Source organism: Branchiostoma belcheri, unplaced genomic scaffold, assembly GCF_001625305.1.
Source record: "Branchiostoma belcheri isolate BF01 breed outbred unplaced genomic scaffold, Haploidv18h27 scaffold2, whole genome shotgun sequence".
Lineage (NCBI taxonomy): Eukaryota > Metazoa > Chordata > Leptocardii > Amphioxiformes > Branchiostomatidae > Branchiostoma > Branchiostoma belcheri.
Window position 1 is genome coordinate 9,680,073 of NW_017803490.1, and position 21,144 is coordinate 9,701,216.

General features: G+C 41.8%; 1 protein-coding gene across 13 annotated transcripts in view; it reads right to left on the reverse strand.

Moving 5' to 3' along the window:
• LOC109468848 (RNA-binding protein Musashi homolog 2-like) overlaps positions 1-21,144 on the reverse strand; it is a 137,015-nt gene that overhangs the window by 35,492 nt on the left and 80,379 nt on the right. For 8 of the 13 annotated variants that reach the window (XM_019767199.1, XM_019767197.1, XM_019767205.1 and 5 more), the window contains exons 8-9: positions 16,777-16,859; positions 3,834-3,936 (exon numbers count right to left, since the gene is read on the reverse strand). In XM_019767199.1, coding sequence (XP_019622758.1) covers positions 3,834-3,936; positions 16,777-16,859 — 186 coding nt within the window. The remainder of the gene's footprint in view (positions 1-3,833; positions 3,937-16,776; positions 16,860-21,144) is intronic. The other 5 variants (XM_019767201.1, XM_019767200.1, XM_019767198.1 and 2 more) reach the window with 1 other exon arrangement.

A 21,144-nucleotide genomic window follows, 5' to 3' on the forward strand; every position in this document is an offset into this window, starting at 1 on the left:
CTGACGTCACGCGACGGCAGATCTCTCCGATACGGACCAAACTCAATCTGCGTCTGGCGACAGCCGAAACATCATTACTTATTTACACACTAGACTGACGCGGCGGCCATCTTGTTTCCAGCCAGCCACAATAAAAAAAAAAAGAGGCATAAAAAATCTCAGAAACAGGAAAGAAAGATACAAAATGAATAATTTTGCCTGCCAAGAAAAAAATCAACCAAACCAAACCTTGAAAAATCAGGATAATTGATGTTTTCCAGCCAGCTACATTAATAAAAAATAGGCATAAAAAATCTCAGATACAAAAAATTTGTAAGGGATGATTTTTTCCCAACATAGAAAAAATTAATAAATCAACAAAAAACTCAAAAGCTTGAGAATCAGGATAATAATTGATGTACAGAACAATTTTGTACTGAACAAAATATAATCAAAGCCTGAAATCTGTTATCTAGCCAGGCCCATTAAAAAAAATTAATATAATCTCAGTAACACTACTAACAGGTAAATTTGTAAGGGATACTTTTTTCTCCGCATATAAAAAAAAATCAACAAAAAACGAAGCTTGAGAACCAAGATAATTGATGTAGGGAACAGGGCTGTACCGACCATAATATAATCAAATCCTGACATCTAATTACATCAGTGTTATTGACATTTTAGATGCAATTTATCATGTTGATGTATGGATGTGATCATCTGTATCTCACACGGCTTGTTTTGTGTGGGAACATAATCATATTCATAATCATTATTACCCAGACAAGGCGAAAACATTAAATATAACCCACTGCGGCTAAGCCTCCTGAATAACAATTAATAATTCCTTGTTAGGGACACGACGTTAATTAATACCTGCGAATACGTAACGCTAATGTTGTCCATAATTTTCCCAAGCCTGCGACAACACTGGTTAGAAGGAGGACCTAATTTGGAGTGAAATTCTGGCCAATTTCCTCGTTAACAAGCCCACATTAATTAATACCTGCAAATACGTAACATCAACGTTGCCCAGTGAAATTCCGGCCATACCAATTAATAATTTTTAATTAGCAACTCAACGTTAATTAATACCTGCGAATACAACGTTACGTATAATTTTTCCTAATTTGGAGTGAAATTTCGGCCAATTAAAAATTCCTCGTTAACAAGCCCACATTAATTAATACCTGCGAATACGTAACACCAACGTTCCCCATATTTTTTCCTAGCCTGTGACAACACTGGTTAGAACAAGAATCGGATTTAGAGTGAAATTCCAGCCATTACAATTAATAATTTTTCATAATTAATACCCGCGAATACATAACTCTAACGTTATCCATAAATTTTCCCAAGCCTGTGAGAACACCAGTTAGAAGCGAGATCTGATTTAGAGTGAAACTCCGGCCATATGGCATGTTTATAACGGCATTACTGCAGAAAGGGAACGTTAATTCCATCAGCGAAGTCGCGGCACCATAACTTTATTAACACCAAATCTGTGGCAGAAACCACCTAATATTGGAGCCGGCACTCCGAAAGGATTTGGCATCATATTTGGGTGATTAAGAGAAGCAGCTTGGCTTCTAAATGGCGCTTCCAGGCCATATATTTCCCATATCAGCTTAGGATTATCATGGGAGGCCATATATATGTACTGTATTCTCCATATCCCCCATATCACCATACATAGGAGGCCATATATTTCCCATATCAGGTTAGGATTATCATGGGAGGCCATATATATGTAATGTATCCCCATACGCATACATAGGAGGCCATATATGTGTACATGTATCCCCCATATCACCATGCATAGGAGGCTATATATTTCCCATATCAGGGGAGGCCATACAAATGTGACTTTTTTTACATATATATCCCCATATCACTATCAGTCAGTACGCATGTGAGGCCATATACGTGTACATAATCCACCATATCACCATACATAGGAGGCCATGTATTTCCCATATCAGGTTAGGCTTATCATGGGCCATATATATGTGTACTGTATCACCATATCACCATACATGTGAGGCCATATATGTATACATTTATCCCCCATATCACAATACATAGGAGGCCATATATTTCCCATATCTATTACTATACTCCATATCAGCCCATCTCCGAGAATATTCCATATTGCCCCCCCCTTACAATGCCCCTACAGATTTGAGTATCAGGGTGAAATTGGGCTGCTCGTTATGCTGCTAAAACGTTAAGTTCGGAGTCAAGGAGCCAAGTAGCGACGCCAAGTCCCGCTTCTCAAGTCGTAAAGACGTTCTGTGAAGGTCAGACGAAGGTCGTTCGGTGATGAGACTGGAGTAAAACCCATGATGATGTCCGGGTAACCTGATAGCTCCTGTGGTAACCTGATAGCTCCTGAGGGAACCTGATATCTGCCGGCAGGACCCAATTTGTTTGGGGTGACATTTGTTATGCCAAGGTCATGTAGGGGCAGACAAATTACACCCAAGGTTAATGGGGGAGGGGGGCGATGTCTTGCCTAATTAATGTCCACCATTTGGACTTGACATGAACTTGGAGAAACAACGAAACATAGATCGTTTTTTTCTTCTTGCACATTGATAATGACCTAAATGACAGTTCTACCACATTATTTTATGAGGACAGTTTTTTTCCTTCTGCACATGGCTGACAGCAATCGTTGGATCTTCAATTTTATCCTGAATTATCCTGACTAATGAAAGAAAATCAAGAACAGTTTTATCCATGGCTACTGGCAATTCTCTCAAATTTTAGGACAGTTTTTTTCCTGATGCACATAGCTTAAACAAATCAAAGAAGAACAGTTTTTTCCATGGCTACTGCCAGTTCTTTGACCTCTCTTAGTTACAGCGGACATGCTGTTCAAAATCAGAACCCCCAAACAACTCCCCGGTTTAACCGCTACAAGGACATTTCATCCTGACTAATAAAATAATCTACCAAGAAGGACAGTTTTTTCCATGGCATTTCTTTGACCTCTCTACAACATTACTTCTCTAACAGTCAGCGTGCCTGTCAAAAATCAGAACGCCCAAACAACTCCGCCGGTTAATCCCCGATGTTGACGCAGACCCGCAGACAATGTTTACTTCCCGGCTTCCCCAGGAATAACACGGCACAAGTACAGCGTGAAGGTTAACCCAAGGTCAAGTGTGGTACCTAAGGAGATCCCCGCAGACCTAAGGAGGCGGCGTGTCTGTAAGGAGTCGTCCCGGGAAAGCCGGCCACTTAAAGATGCCAGTCAAAACAGTCGTGCTTCGGGGGAAGCCTCTTTACCAATTACCATTTAGATAGACTTAGATAGACACCCCGGCTGCCTTCCTTACACATACTGGTAGACATGCAGGAGTCTTACTCTAAATCTCTGGTCTTATAAACCATTTTCCAGATCACCCGTCTTATAAACACAGATAGTAAAGTGTGAGTGTGTGTGTGTGTGTGTTTGTGTGCGTCTGTGTGTGTGAGTGTGTGTGTGTAAGTGTGTGTCCGTCTGCCTGTGTCTGTGTGCATGTGTGTGTGTCCGTCTGTGAGTTTTTTGTGTATGTGTGTCTGCCTGTGTGTGTGTGTGTCTGCGTGTGCATGTGTGTGTGTGCTTGTGTCTGCATGCGCGTGTGTCTGTGTGCGTGCATGTGTGTGTCCGTCTGCGCGTTTGTGTGTCTGTTTGCGTGGGTCCATCTGCGTGTGTGTGTCCGTCTGCATGTTTGCGTGTCTGTGTGTGTGCGTGCATGTGTGTGTCCGTCTGCGTGTTTGCGTGCATGTGTGTGTGTCTGTCTGCATGTGTGTGCGTGTGTCTGTCTGCGAGTGTGTGCAGGAAAGAAGGAGGAAGAGAAACCCACTCTCACCGAGATCCGGCCAGGTTCCGAAGGCTCCCCTGGCACGGCCGCGAGCCGACCCCGGCGGGAACATCACCTCCTTCGGCTGAGCCTTCTTACACTCCACCTGAAGGAACAAAATAAGACGTCTTAGGAACAAGCAAAATGTCTAAGGTACAACTTATATGTCTTTAAGTCTTACACTCCACCTGAGGAACAAAATAAGACGTCTTAGGGTTTTCTTACGTCTTAGGGTTTTCTTACACCTGAAGGAACAAACGACATGTCTTAAGGTATCCTACAACGTCTCAAGTCTTACACTCCACCTGAGGAACAAAATAAGACATCTTAAAAACATGTCTCAAGTCTACACTCCACCTGGAGGAACAAAATAAGACGTCTTAGGGTTTTCTTACACCTGAAGGAACAACAACATGTCTCAAGACTTACACTCCACCTGAAGGAACAAACAACACACCTTAACGTGTCTTACAAGACAAATTTTCTTACAAGATGTTTTCTTATCACTTATATTTTTTTACACTCTCCCTGGCAGAACAAGATTTCTTAAATTCCATCAAAGATAAATACACAAGATATCTCAAGTTTTCTTATAATCCACCTGAGAAAAAAAAAACTTATATAAACACAAATGTACACTTAAGATCCTATCTTAAACTCTGCTGCAACAGAAGGCTAAGTAGATAAGTAGTTAATGCAGGAATGGCAGGAACAGATGAAATGGATAGTTTAATTTTCAAAGCGGACTCCAACATTCTTAGTGATTTAACATCTACCCAGTCAAAAATAACATTAAATTGTAATATATTACCTCTGAATGTAATAGATTTCAGAATTTTTAAAGTTAAATAAGTGAGTTTTACTGTTTTTGGTAAATGATGACAACTGTTAATGTATAATCATAAAGACTGTAAATAGCCTCAGAATTCAGAATCTGTAAATAGCCTCAGAATTCAGCCCTCCAATATGGCTGCCAGGAGGCATGTATGTCTTTGGGCTGATAAGAACTATTAAACCAGTCTACAACTAGCATGAAAGTTCATCTGTGTCGGTAGTTATATGTTTAGAGATAAAACTTTCGATCCAACACAAAAAATTCTCTCACCTAGAGCTTTCGACCAGTCACTCTGGTCTTCCTCAGTAGACTGACCCAGTGTTGACGTCACACTTCAAAGAAGCCACGTGACAAGCTTCACTGGGTCAGTCTACTGAGGAAGACCAGAGTGACTGGTCGAAAGCTCTAGGTGAGAGAATTTTTTGTGTTGGACCAAAAGTTTTAACTTTAAACAGTCTACAACTACATATACAGAGATATGATGGTAGTTCTAGGTAAGGACTTTCCTAACTAAAAAGCAATGCAATCTTTCAACTCCTTATAGAAGCCCCCGTTATAGCAGAAAACCAGGCAAATTGGGAAGTCTTGAGTTTTGTAGATTGTTAAGCCATCTTATATGTTTCCGTAATGTCTTGTCAGCAGGACAAGCCCTTTGTAATAGCCACTGGCTAGTTGGGCTGCCCTGGCTGTGAGGGTTGAACAGCCAAACCAATAAATAAATAAATAAAGTCTTGAGGGATACTAGAAAGTCTTGAGACAGACTGGACTTCCTCAAAGACATCCTAAGATGTAAGATGGGATCCAGGATGAACTGAGAAGTCTTGAAGAAGACTGGGAAGCCTTAAGACAGATTTGAAGACACCCTAAGATGTAAGAATAAGATGTGCTTGGGTTGGGAAGTCTTGAGACAGACTAGTACTGTGATTTGAAGTTATAGACATCAAGATTTAAGAATAAAATGTACTTGGGCGCCTTCCAGGATGAACTGGGAAGTCTTAAGACAGATTTGAAGACATCCTAAGATGCAAGTCAGTAAGAGTAAGATGTTCTTGGGTTGGGAAGTCTCGAGACAAACTAGGCTTCCTTGAAGACATCCTTACGACTTACGATGTGGTTGGGTGGGATCCAGGATGGGTTGGGAAGTCTTGAAAAAGACTGAGAAGTCTTGAGACCGATTTGAAGACTTAATTAAGATATTCTTGGGTGGGATCCAGGATGAACTTGGGATGTCTTAAGACAGACTGGGCTTCCTTGAAGAAGCCAAAGATGTACATGTAAGAGTAAGATGTTCTTGGGCGGGTTCCAGAATGAATAGCAGCGTTTGGCTGGGCGCTTAACCCGGATCAGGCCGTAATAGCGCCCCGAAATGAAGTGGGAAGTTAAGAACCTCTGCTGAGCGCTCAATTATGGGCCTAAAGGTTTCAGGGATGAACCGGTGGATACAGAGTAGCAGAGGGGGGTTAGAGGGTCGGCTGAATTTCTTCTGGACATTTTCTATGTTATTTAGATCAATTTTCACCTCAAAACAAGGCTCATGCGAACCAGTTACATGTTTTGGGTTACATTAAGGAACTGTAGAGATAGATGTTTGTACCCATTTGGGAAGCTTGTTCCATAGTGATGTAGTTCTAGGAAAGAAGCTTGGAACTTTCTCCTGAGAGATGGAGTAAAGGATCTTCTTCGCTAGTAGTAGGAAAATGTGACCTGGCTAAGAAAGTTTGAAGTGGGGGCACAAGAGATGGGAGTTTACTGGGGGGGGGGGGTTGTAGTAGGCTATTTTACCAATCTTATAGCAGCAGCCATTTTTTTTACAAGCTCTTTTGGGACATAATGCGGAGGCTCAGAAAGCTGTCACTCATAGTTGTCAATCATAGCTGTCAATCAAACGTACCTGACCAATCACAGCTCATCTCAACCCCATTCGAATGCTATCCATCTCTGCTGTCAATCATAGCTGTCAATCAAACCTACCTGACCAATCACATCCTTACAACATTCTGCTACTTGCAAGGTTTTGTTGAACTCATCTTGCCACAAATCTTCTCATTAAAAGTAATCCTCTCTGGATGAAAAGCTTCTTTCTACAAGCTGCTTAGAAAGAGGGTGTTTTACTTTCCAAGCTTACAGTACTGTAGGTTTATTCCTATCATATATACATGACAGTACCAGAGTTATCAACCAAGGATTGAGGTGTTCACGAATTCATTCTTTCCTAGAACTATCGCAGAGTAGAACTCGCTGTCACCAAGTACAGTACCAACATTGTCATTAGATCTCGAGTTAGCTAAATTTGGGTGCACTAAGGTGCACATACACCCAGTATTTCGAGCCCTGTTAACCCAAACATAGCCATATCATTCATACACACATCATACAGCCATATTAGTTATACACACAACATATACTATCATACAGCCATAATATCAGTTATACACACACCATATACTATCATACAGCCATATCATTTATACCACAGCCATATCACTTTAACACCACCCTGCATTACATAATAGGGTTGTCCTCGACAACTACTACAGATTTATAAACTCAGTTGCCTTAAAGATAATCCAGTCTCCACCAGAGTAGCTGTTTAACCTTTAAAAGGGCATCTCACACCGAACACAGGTCAGGCCCGGCTAATACCCAGCCTCGTTCCTTTGTCCTTTCCACGCGCGTTTGACCTTCAACGGAACGCGCGTCTGTGCGTCTCACAGTCGACTCGGCATTGACATAGTGTCAAGGTTAAGTCCGTAAAGCCGCCTGGAGCTCAGCGCACTAATCCAGCCCAACCTACCTGTCTGACGATCACTGTCTACACACAAGTTCAGGGCTGGAAATACTGGGTGCATGTGCAGCTTAATGCACTCAAAATTTGAGCTGTGCACCCAATTCCTTTCTGTGGGTGCACTGGTGCAGTAGGTTTACATATGTAAAGATGTTAAATGTATAATATTCTATAGTTACTGTAGTATTATACAGCATATTGTTGACATCCAAGTGTCAGAAAAAAAAGAAAATCTTTGTAGTATTTTTCTTTATAAATGAAACGTCATTAGTTTTTGCTAAAATCTTATATGGTGCACCCAAACAATTTTTTGTGCACTCAGTTCTTTAAGTTGGGTGCACCAGTGCACCTATTCCCAAAAAATGAATTTCGAGCCCTGACAAGTTCATGCATCAGCCGGAATTGACCGACGGCTTAAACTGACTCGGAGCGTTTCACCGCTGATGGGGGATGAACGGGTTTCTCCAAGACGGATGGGAAGACGGCAGATTCAAGGTCAAGACAATAACGATGAGTTATCCCGCACCTGAAGGGTTCTTCAGTTTTAGAGCAGCTTAAGGAGCTGGCTAGACGGAGATTCTTATAGTGGAGACTCATGGTCAGAACTGATCACAATTATACACTACAGACTTTCAGCAACAGCAACACACAACTGAAGAAATTGAAATCACTGAAAACTTTCAGACATATACAGGATGTTCCTTCCCTTCAAGCTTAATTAAAAAATGCACTGTCAATTTGGGGATTCAAAAATAATGCTGAACTTGGAAATTAACAAGAAAATATTTATTTTACCAGAGGGGAAAGTCTGTACCTAAGTTTCAGGGAGAAAATATATTCAGATTCAAGTTTTTCTTTCAGCCTTCTGTTTATGTCTTGCTGAAATTTATGAGTTATAAATACAATTATAGTTATATATTGCTGTGGCCCGTCACCGTTAATAACCGTAACTGTAAATAGCCGCTGCTGTCAGAATCATCTGGGGAGTCGTTTCTTTTCTTCTGCAAACCACAAAATTTGGGACGAGCCAATCCAATAACCGGGGAATTAAATTAGCGCGACCTTGGCGGGAACTCTGTCCCTTCTGCGGGTCTGTGACCTTCAGGGAGGAACACAAGATGCCAGATTAGGTAATCTTTGATGGGGAACTTTGGTACGAGTCCTGGCCTCCTCAGAAACGTTGGTACACATGTATGCCTTCTGAACTGCTCAGGAACATTGGTATGAGTCCTGCCTTGCTGAGGAACGTTGGTGTGAGTTCTGCCCTGCTGAGGAACTTTGGTATGAGTCCTGCTATGCTCAGGAACGTTGGTGTGAGTCCTGCTATGCTTAGGAACGCTGGTATGAGTCCTGCCTTGCGCAGGAACGCTGGTGTGAGTCCTGCTATGCTGAGAAAGGCTGGTGTGAGTCCTGCTATGCTGAGAAACTCTGGTATGAGTCCTGCCCATCTGAGAAACTCTGGTGTGAGTCCCGTTATTTAGCTCGTTCAGATGGGATTGGGACGGCTCAGGAACACTAGACTAAGTGTGAATCCTGCTTTGCTGAGAAACTCTGGTATGAGTCCTACCCTGCCCAGGAACGCCGGTGTGAGTCCTACCCTGCCCAGAAACTCTGGTGTGAGTCCTCGCAGTTATTTAGCCAGTTTAGATGAGATTGGGACGGCTCAGGAACGCTGGTATGAATCCTACTGTGCCCGGAAACTCTGGTGTGACACCAGTTATTTAGCCAGCTCAGATGGGATTGGGACGGCTCAGTGCCTTGCGGTGCAGAACGTTGGTGTGAGTCCTGCCTTGCCCAAAAACTCTGGTGTGAGTCCTGTTATTTAGCCTGCTCAGATGGGATTGGGACGGCTCAGTGCACGGCAGCGCAGCCGGTTTGAACACTTAATTACCGCCGGTCAGAGGTGGCCGGGCCACGCCGGGGAGCCCAAAATTATTTCCTCGGCCGTTAATTAATTGGAACCTTCATAATTACATCATCAAACCAAGGTCGGAGCGCGCTGAACCCAGAATGCACGCGGGTTACCGAAACGGGGTTACTGGGGGTGAGGGGAGGGAAATAGCTGTACCTCCTGCCAGGGCTCAGCCTGCTCAAAATATTTTTCCTTCAGCCCAGGTACATGAGAAAATAACCCAGATATTATAGAAGAAGTTGGTAAATTCGTCTTCCATTGCCTAAAAAGAAAAAGTCAAACCCAGTAAAACTAGTACCATGTATGTTGTAGAATATAGTATAATGCTAGAAGTAGATATAGTCTCACATACCACTGTATTTTCTTTATGTTGTTTGTAACTGCAATTAGCCCTCGGGCTAGTATTTGCAATAAGCTTTCATGACTGGGCCTGGTGGGAGAGTTCTCATAATCTAGGGGGTCCAGGGACAAATTTTGAAATTTCAAGACTTTAAAAAGGCAGTTTCCAACATATTGAGAGGCAAATCATGGGGTTGAGAGTGGTTGGTGGTGGTCCTAGTTTGGAAGTTTTTTATGTTTCTACCCAAGACTTTTTTAAATTTTGTCTATAAAGGTTAACGGATCAGTTTATAAAAATGTCTTCATGCTGTGGAAATAGCTGCCTCCTGTACCTCACAGCAGGGCTTAAGCCAGCACCAGTTTTTTCATCAACTTTGCGGCATGTGACAAAATATTCAAACCAATCCGTCAATCCTGATGGATAAAATTGACAAAAATCTTGGGTAAAAGTATAAAAACATCCAAAGGACCACCAACAACCTCTCACAACTTCATGATTTCCCTCTTTTTAAAGCCTTGAAAATTCAAAATTTGTCCCAGGACCTCACAAGAATTACAGCAGAAATGAAAAACTGGCAGATGTTATCCTGAAGGACATTTCCATTACTGCAGATCAAGGTCAAAATGGCCGTCCCTTCTGAATAGAACTCATCGATCTTCAGACTGAGGAAAGTAATGCAATGTAACCCCCCCCCCACGGAGACACACACAGACAGACTCACACACACACACACACACACACACAGGCACACACACAGGCACAATATCACAGTGTCAAAAACAAGCTAGAATGTAGGTAATATTTCCCAGAGTTCGTTCCGTGTCCAGGCCCATTTGCGGACCAGACTGTGGCATTTATCAGACGTCCTTCTCATAAAGAATGCCTCACCCCGTGGCTAACTACCCGGCCCGACTAACAACTCCGCTCATCTATCACCCCGGCAACCATCGCCCCGGGCAACCGTCTCCCACACATCCATCCTGCTGCATCATCCTCCATAAATTATCCCTCTGTACCTGTCAGATCCCTAACCACCGCAGGGGACCATTTCTCATACTTAAAATGGGGCCATTTCAGTTCAGGCCCCCTAGCAGCTTTCTTGGAACTGCAGGTGGATGTCCTAACTACTAAGTACCTTATACCAGGCCAGAAGAGAACAAGAAATAGCCATGCCTTCAAGTACCAGAGTTATCAACAAATGATTGAGGTGTTCAAAAATTCATCCTAGAACTATATATTATTGCAGAGTGGAACTCACTGTCACCAAGTACAGTAGGGGTGTTATCATTTTAATTTAGATGGCTTTAAACAATGTCTAGAGTTAGTGTAACAAGCCGATCGGTGTAATATAGCCAGCTGCCGCCGCACCGCGTGCCTGCGAAGCCGGTATGTTACGCTGAAAGGCAGTTATACCGGCTATACAGATACAGATGTTGGTTAGACCAGGTGCTTTTTGTAATGTCCCAGCCTGCCCAATATGTAATACAGGTTAAATCCAAGACAAATTGATTTGGATGGGGATAATTTGGGTTCCTGGACAGCAGCCTGGGGACACCTGGGCCAAGTTTGGGATCACCTGGACAGACTTGGGCCATGTTTAAAATCTAACTTCTAATTCTAAGGTTAAAAGGAAGATTAGACCTCCAGGTAATCAAGATATGCCAAAAAAACAGTTACTCAAGCAACTGGATAATTATGATTTTGGAAACAGTCAGACATTTCAGGTAGCATCCACTACCTTTTGTCAGTGACACTGGAGCATTGTCAGAAAGGAAGCACAAACTATTTATTAATATGCAAGTCAGGGAAGACAAAGGAAACAAAAGCTAGACAAGTAAAGAGAAGGATGATGCAAGTTAGAGAAGTAGAGAAGGATGCTTGGATCTTAGTGAGCTGTAGAGAAGTTTAGACTTTCAAATTCCTCAGACCACATCATTCATTTTTCAGAGTTTTAAAGCCATCTACAGATGAACTGACAAAACCTTGATAATTTTGCCAACTTCATACACACTAGTTTTCGTTGGCAATTGAAGTTATGTGAGTGGCCAATCATGGCTGCCATTGGTCATACACAAGTACCTAAGTTCTGCTGCTAAGAAGTTGTCCTAAGTTCTTGAGGTTTGTTTGAGCACCTTGAAAGCCGAGGAGTGATTAATGTACAGGGTCTTAAAGAAGCTGGGCAAATCTTATCAGCCTTGTTAAGATGTGTCCGGGGAGAAGGAGGTTATCAAGGAACAGCCCAAGGAACAAGCCTGAGGACTAAGATATTAACTCTCTCCCGGCAGGAACAAGTCAAACAGCTGGTCAGGGGAACTCTTCTCATAAACTTTCCTTTTGTGATTCTTGAAGTATTGCAACCTGTCATTCCCCTAATTGGAGTGGTAGAACCTGTACTTCCCTAGTTAGAGTGGTACGAGCTGCCCTCCCCCTGATGGAATGGTATAACCAGTCTTTCCCTAGTTGGAGTAGTATTAAACCTGCCCTCCCCCCATAAGAGTGGTACAACCTGCCCTCCCCTAGTTAGAGTGGTATAACCCGTCCTCCCCTACTTAGAATGGTATAACCTGCCCTCCCCTAGTTGGAGTAATATAACCTGACCCCCCATAAAGTGGTATAACCTGTCCTCCCCTAATTGGAATCGTACAACCTGCCCTCCCTCCATTAGAATGGTGCGACCTGCCCTCCCCCATAAGAGTGGTACGGGCTGCCGAGAAGCTCCTTTGATGTCTTCAGAAGACAAGACTCCCAAGAATCCTCGGATCTCCGAGACGCGAGCGTAAGGAAGAAAGCATGAGGAAGATTCCTCCTCGCGATAGTTTTCCCCAAGATTAAGCCCCGCAGCGTCTTAGACTTAATAACCGTCTTGGAACCTCCCCGAGTCGTCATACATCAAAGCTGAGACGTTTGCGATGCCTCGCGGGCAGGCAGATGTACAGGGAAACCCCCTTTTACACCCTCGGGCAGACAGACGTGCAGGGAACCCCTCTCACACCCCCGGGCGAAATGCTCACTGTTCATAGAGATGTGTCTACAGACATGTCATAACTTCTACTGACTTTTCCTCACCTGTATCAGAGCTCTATGGGTACATATTAACTTCTGCTGTTAGTCTGCTCCTGCTCATAGAAATGTTTCCACATCATAGTACATCTCCTAACTTCCGATGCTGCTCTAAGAAATGTTTCTACACGCCCCAACTTCTGCCTTGGAGATACGTTTTTCTGACACAGTTTGATTTTGAACTGCAATTCCCAACAAAATTTCAACTTCAATTTTTCTTGAGCCGAGTTGAGGATTGTAGGAATCTACTTGAGAGGACTGATTGCACAATTGTATGGCCCAAGGGCTACTGAACCGGAGATGGGCGCTGCCCTATGCACCACCTGGTTAACTATAACTTAAAGGGAATAAGTGACTTTGCCAGTTTATCCTTCTTCAATCTATACAGCTTGAGTTGAAGAAGTTTTATTCCATCTCTCCCCTCATCACACAGCCGACGTAACTTTTGTTCTCTGACAAATGAAGCTTGCTTCTGTTTTCCCCACTAATTAGGACACCAAACTTATTATGGATTTTTCTGAAAAAGTTGGAATCCCAACTTCAATTTTTTTAACGATTCAAAGAATAACTTGAGAGGATTTGTGATTTTTTTCAGTTTATCCTAATCCACTCTGCAGCTTGAGTTACATTAGTTTTATTCCGTCTCTCTGTAACTTTTGTTCTCTGACAAATGAAACTTGCGTCTGTTTCCCTCCCTAATTACGACACCAAACTTATTACCCAGAAAATTTCCCTGTCATCCCCTGACAAGTTCTATAATAAACCGACAAGGCTTCGGGCTACAAACACGATGCGGGGAGGTCCCTAACGGCACAGATAGTCGTCATGACGACTATCGCTATGACAACTATCTCCCAGTTCTGTTCCGCGAGCATCTGGCATCTCGCTCTAGCTGGGGACGTTTTTGCGAACGCGCTACGAGAAAATTCCTCCGATGGGGACCATGGCGAACCAGCACCCGTTTTCCGTCAGTTACAGGAACTTTGCGGCATGTGAAGGAATCTTTTTAAAAACAAGTCCGTCAACCTCAATAGACAAAATTGACAAGAATTTTGGTTACTAAAAATAGAAGAACATCTGGCATCTTGTTCTAACTGGGGACGTTTTGCCGAACACGCTACGCAAAAATTCCTCTGCTAGACTGGGGACCAGCGCGAACAAGGGCTCTAGCCAGCAACCGTTTTTCTGTTAGTAACTGTTGCAGGAACTTTGTGGCGTGTGATGGAATTCTTTTTAAAACAATTCAGCAATCTTGATAGACAAAATTGACAAAAATCTTGGGTAAAAATATAAAAACATGCAAAGGACAACTGAACCACTCTCAACCCCATGAATTTCCTCTCACAATGTGGGAAACTGCATTTTTAAAGGCTTCAAAACCTAAAATTTGTCCCTGTCCTTATTATATATAGTACCTCTCCTAAGCTGTTTAAATTTAGAGTTTTCTCTTAGTATTTTCAGGAAAATTTGCTGATTTTTCTTCACGACATCAACAAATTAGGGAGCACCTCTCCCCTAGAAATTTCTAGGGAAACCCCTGAAATTTTTGAGCTCACTAGTATTTTCCTGAAAATTCGATTTTGGCCATTTTTTTTTTCACAACATCAACAAATAATCTGAGCTCGCTAGTATTTTCCTGAAAATTCAATTTTGGCAGATTTTTTTTCACAACATTAACAAATAATTAGGGAGCACCTCTCTCCTACAAATTTCTGGGTAAACCCATGAAGATTCTGAGCTGACTAGAGCCAAGCGCGAACCCTTTGCAACGTCAAATCACACGACTTTGCGCTGCTGTCTCGATGACAAATCGTGGCAAACAACCGAAGCGTCATAACTCACTCCACAGGCAGCACAGCTGGCAACTTCCAGCGTAGCTCGACATCAGTCAAACTCCGGGAACGCATTATAGGCATGACCCACACACTACTCTCTATAATCTACCTACGTAATAATCACGACCCATATACAACACATTATAATCATGACCCATGCACAATATCGTCCTGACCCACGCACACATAACTATAACCCACGCACACATAACTATAACCGTACACAACACTCTATAATCTACCCACATCATAATCATGACCCATATACAACACATACTCATACTCATAACCCATACACTATATACAGAACACATTATAGTCCTACCCACGCACACATAACTATAACCCATACAGAACTATCTACAATCTACCCACATTATAACTATAACCCATACAGAACACATAATGATCATGACCCACGCACAACACACTATAATCTTAGCCAATAGAGAACTCATATTCATAACCCATACAGTTCATACAGTACACAGAACACATTATAGAGACCCATAGACAATAGATAAATAATAGACCCATACAAAACACTATAAGGCCACACCAATTTAATTTGTTGGTTCTCCTATTCACCTCTTCATTTTTTTCTGGTTCTGAATCAAATAAAAAATGCTCATATTTTACCCCCAACAGCGAAGGAGAGTCCTTTTCTTCCTAGTTGTTACAGTTTTTCCATCTAACAAAAATACCTGGTTTGATTAAAAGTTCAAAATTCATTGTTTGAATATTAACCAGGCTTTTGTGCCTATCATAGCATTAGGGGCCTTGACCTGTTTTTTAATTTTTTTTTTATTTTCGCCCTGTCGCTTCATATTTTTTCGGAAAAAAATCTGAGAACCAACAAATCAAAATGGTGTGGCCTAACAATAACCCATACACAACACTCTATAATCATATACATTTTGTAAAAGCCAGCTTCCAACATAAGAAGACTCCAGCGACTATTTTCATGTCCCTAATAACTGACGGGCCCCTAATTTGTCACCAGCTGGAGTTGCTTACATGATAACAAGGGGAAATTGTACCAAAGAAAGCTTGTTGTGTTTACAGATATCGAATATCCCCAGTATCATTAAAGCCTGCAATGATTACGCAACAGCCTCAGACAGAAATCTCATCCATTAGCCGATAGAATTATTAATGGAGATTCTAAATTCGACGGAGTAAACATGCTTTTAAAAGATCATATTTCAGTAATTCTGGAAAAATCTGGTTTTGTTCACGCCAGGGTAATAATCGCCAATCACTCACCGAAACGATTCGCGCTTAAAATAACATCATTGTCGCTTTGAAAGGTCATTTTCAACCGTGTCATTACGGTAAAGACGGCTTTATCACCGGCTACCGGTGGACTTGACTGTTGTACTTGAGATAGAGGAATTTGTCAAAGTCAAGTTTCTATCTAATTATAACATATTCACTACTCAATACTCTTGTATTTGGAATCATAACATTGTGGATTCAAAATCTCTTTCTCAGATTCCATACAGTCCCTCACAGCTTTATTACCGGTTACCGGTGGACTTGACTGTTGTACTTAAATTAGAGGTATTTAGAACCATGACTCAAAGTCAAGTTTATAATTCTATAAAAGGCTCTGATTATAACATATTCAACACTCTTGTATTTTGGGATCATCACAATGTGGATTCAAAATACATTCTCTCTTTCTCAGGTTCCATACAGTCCCTCAAACCAGTGACATCAAGGTTCAAACCATCTTGTCTGGGCCTGAGTTAGGGCCACAAGGGCTGTGTACAGGTACAGGTACACATTCAAGATGTTCAGATCTGGACTTGCACTTGGACCCGAATTATCTCATAGGTATACTGATATTATCAATGGTTTACAAAAGAGAAGTCAAACCCTTCAGACATAGTTTTAAATAACTAAGTTTTACAATGTAGATTTTGAAGTTATTTTGTACTGTTTCAATGTTTTCTTTGTTATTTGCAATTAGCCTTCAGGTAGGGATTTGCAATAAGCTTATCATTTATACATGTAGTTACCTGCAGCTGTATTTAGTACTTAGTCTATTATAGGAACAACAGATTTTCAGGTCTGGACCTGTACCCAGATAATTCTTTAGGTATCATTTAAACAGCTCTGCCAACAAAAGTAATTAACAGGAATAAATAAACAAACAAACAGGAACGTGACTCACCATCTTGTTGTTGATCTCGTGGAAGTGGATGTCGCACACTTTGTCCACAATGTCTTCGCTCTCGAATGTTACAAATCCAAAACCTGACAAACAAACAAACAAACATTAGAATGAGGGCTCATTTGTGTTGATGGACTGAAAATTTATGGTGAGTTCCTTCCTTGTGCTGGAACAATAAACAAACATACTAACACGCAGAAATATAAATCATCTCACATCTTACAAAGCATCTCTGGAGCTACGCAGAAATGTGAGAGCTTGTTCCATCGGAAAGTTCCAAAATGGGATCCTAAAAAGTTTTATACAGAAATCAATCCCATCCAAGATTGTCATCGATATTAATGTAACAAACTTCATGCATATCAGAGTAGAATATTTTACATTAAGGTTTTATCACTTTATACATAGGTGTGTGTTTCTGTATAAGCATTTGCATGTGTGTATGTGAGCGTGTGTGTGTGTGTGTGTGTGTGTGTGTGTGTGTGTGTGTGTGTGTGTGTGTGTGTGTGTGTGTGTGCTTGCGTGCGCGCGTGCGTTTGTGTGTATGCTTGCGTGTGCATCCCGACTTCCCAGAGCCACAGAAGTAAAGCCCCAGCATCACGTTCCCCAATAAAAACCCCACCAGAGTTGTTTACATCGTTGTCGGCGGTAACGGCTGTCTCAGTTTTACCGCCAGATTTTACGAGTTTACCTCCCATCACCCGCACCCTTTTTACCGGATCCCCCGTTATTCCGGATCAGGATTGTGGCGAAGCTTTCAGCTCTCACGCGGCCGCGCCGTTACCGCTTTTATTCACCCGCGTACGATACCAGCGGGACGCGCGATGGGCGCGGGAATTATTTACAACCAGATGTCTTCATTTCACCGGTTTATGGTCTCACACTAACGTTCCTAACAGCCCCGCCGGGAGGGTGCATTGTGGGACTGTCGGCGATCTATTGAACCGCAGACGGCACCGACAACAGAAGTCGTACGTTTTACCTCCCGAAGCTGCCTCAACAGAAACAGCGGCGCATCTGTCCGATTTACTGACGAGCCTCAATAGAACACTCGTCGCTACATAGCGGCCTCTCATCGAGTCTCAATAGAACATGCGTCGCTACATAACGGCCCCCCCAACAAGTCTGGTCAGAGTTTACTGCTGAGCCTCAATAGAACATGCGTCCCTACATAACGCCCTCTCACCAAGTCTCAATAGAACATGCGTCACTACAGAAAGCTTTACGGTAAACAACTCCTGCAATCAAATGTGCAAAGATTGAGTGTAACAAGTCGTTTGGTGTGATATAGCTAGCTGCCGCCATGCTGCGTGCCTGCGAAGCTGGTGTGTTACGCAGAAGGGTGGTTATACCTGCTATATCGATACAGATACAGATACATAACGGCCCTCCCACCGAGTCTCAACAGAACATGTGTCCCTACATAGCAGCCCTCCCACGGAGCCTGGGCAGAGTTCAGCCTTTTTAACGCAGGGCGGAACAATGAGCACAGAATCACACCGACTAACAAAGGTCACCACAGGCTTCTCCATACCCATTCATTCCACAAGGAGCCTCCAAGGATTTATTACAACCTCTCAAGACGCTCTGAGGATTTATTAAGACGTGAATCCTGATCTTATTAAAACCTGACGTTCTCATTAACCCGGTTTTGAAGCACAGAAGACGTAACTCGATCCTTTCTTACACACTTCCGTCTGACTTATTCTCGTCACCGCCTCCTTCCTGTTTCTTTGTGCGTCTTGCTTCTTGAAGACACGAGGGAAGGAGTCCTTAATTCCTTCTGTTCACAAAGAAAGGACTTGGAGAAGCTTGATGGATTAGATTTTGCAGGAGTAACCGAGTTAGAGGCTTGTGACGCGAATGTGGGACAGGTTTGCACAGGGTGTTTATTCTGCAGATCAGTGTTAGAAATACCCGTCTGCAGTCTGCATTTTGCAGACAAATTTTCGATGTTCAAGAAGAAAAAGCAGCCTGCAATTTTGCAAACTGAAAAAAATCAGGCTAGGGGTTCAATTGTGTCTGTATAATATTCACACTTTTGCTTTTCATATAGCAAATTACAGAAAGTATTGACTCAACTGAGGATTATATACAATATGAAGTAAATTTCTTTCCCATATTCTGAAGTTTACAGGTACAAAATGTAGCTGAAAACATTTTTAATTACCATTTTAATTCCAGTCCTGTTCGTTAGCAGGTCTAATTAACCAGTAACGGCCCGCAGCCCAGCCAGGCTTGTAACAACATGCAGCTAATATTAAATGTTCCCAATTGCTCCCTAGAGGGGGTGGCAGTAATGCAAACAAATTACATCCATTTTACCCAAACAAGGCGGAATGCAAAAACAGATACATAAAATTAGGAGAAAATAAAATCATCTGTCTTAACCATTTATCTACCCAAATGGATCCAACGAAGTATAATAATATAAGAATGGCTCAAACACATTTTTAGAAATACCCTGGATCCACTTTTACCAGTCCTTTTACTTGCTCTGAGGCAACAGACACCTCTAACAATGCTATTAGAAGTATGCACAGCTTTAAAATAGGGCAGATAATATTAACACAATTAAACTGGCACATAATAGGTTAACAGAATATCAAATGTAATTTTTCCTAACTCACAACCACTCATTTATGCAAAATGGATCTAAGAAAATAGCGTTAGTTCTAAAAATACTCTGTGAGTCCATTTTTACTTCCTGAGTGAACCACTAGAATCTCTCTAACAGTGTAAAATAATAAATAACAAAATAATATAATAAAGACCAATATAATAAAGTCAATTTCCTAACTCACAACAATCTATACAAAATGGATCTCAAGACGGTAGTTCTAAAAATACTCTTGGTCATTGGCCATCATACTCATTTTTAACAGTCTGTTTACATCCTACATTGTAAGTGAACCACTAGATTCTGAATCTCTCTAACAATGACTCTGTAATATAACTATAAGGCCTAGGAAAAAAAATGTTGTGTTTCCGGTTACCCGACCGACCCTATGAAAAACCCCCCGACCCTAGCCTTTTTTGGGCCGACCAAAAATTTCGAGCGGCTAGCGGTCGGTTTTCAAAATTGGGGATTTTATCCCCGATAAATGTGCTCGTCTTTCCAATTTTCTTCGGTCGGGCGGCGTGGATCGAGCGCTAATTGCACGGATCGGGCCGCTATTCAATTACATTGTCGGCACAATCCTGTGAATTGACGATGAATTGTCGATCTCGCCATGACGCCACAAAGAAAACGTTGTCATTGGTAGAAAATCTGACACCCCGCTGGCGTTTCACAACAAAATTTTCATGTAAACAACTCCGACTGTCTTTGTTTACATCGCGAAAGCTCACCGATACAAAGTAAAACTCCCGCCGGCCGGCCGCGCCCGATCGCATGGTTGCGGCATGGCGCTAAGTTTTCGGCAGCTCGACGGAAAAATAATCCATCCCCAGAAGAAATGTTACGCATGAAAATAACAACTACAACTTGTTTTCCTCGTTATATGAGTTTTTGAGGCCGTAAAATGTTTAAAACGGTTGAAATTTGCTCGAAAAAACGGCTCGAAAATTCACGGCGAGAATGACAACATGGCCGACCTGTTTTCACAATAACAATGGTCAAAGGTCAAGATAGCATCCAAATGTATAGATACATGTAATAAGTACATACATGTATTACAGTGCTAAAACGATACTTTAAACGCATGAAAAATATTTTTTCGGCTACAACTGAAATAAAAATTCAGTTATATTTTAGTAAGGTTAATTTTCAAACATTACTGAGAAATTTTCCGAATTAATTGGTTTCTTGTGTAATATAATTTGTTGTTTCTATGTATGTGCGGTTGGGTGCTGTCATTGTAAAGACCCTTTACATATTGGGAGAATCAGATGAGATATTAGAGATTATCGCGCTTAGTACCGTGACCCGAGTGTCTCTCAAAAATTGTTTTTGAGTGGAGTTTATAAACATGATCACATTTTTATTTGTTCAGCTGTGTCAATATGTGATTTGTTTGAGAAATAGGATTTGGTTTAGTTTTTAATATATTAATGTCAGTTAACATCTTTGGAATAAATTGCTCCAAGTTCCAGGTAGTAAATACATGTACATTTTGTATCATGTATTTTTCACTTGTTGAACTTGTGGAAGCACCGTTGGCCCCCGGTTAGGGGTCATCCGGGGAACCTATGCCCAATTTTTTCAAAATTAAGGGTAGAATTTTTTTTGAACATGAGGATAATTAAGTACAGATCTTGAACCTTTCTACTGCTTTATACATCTGCAGTTGTACCGAAAATGTAGAACTGAAGTTGCAGGAAATGACCTCCATTTGTGTTTGGAAAAGACAAAATGCAATAGCTTCC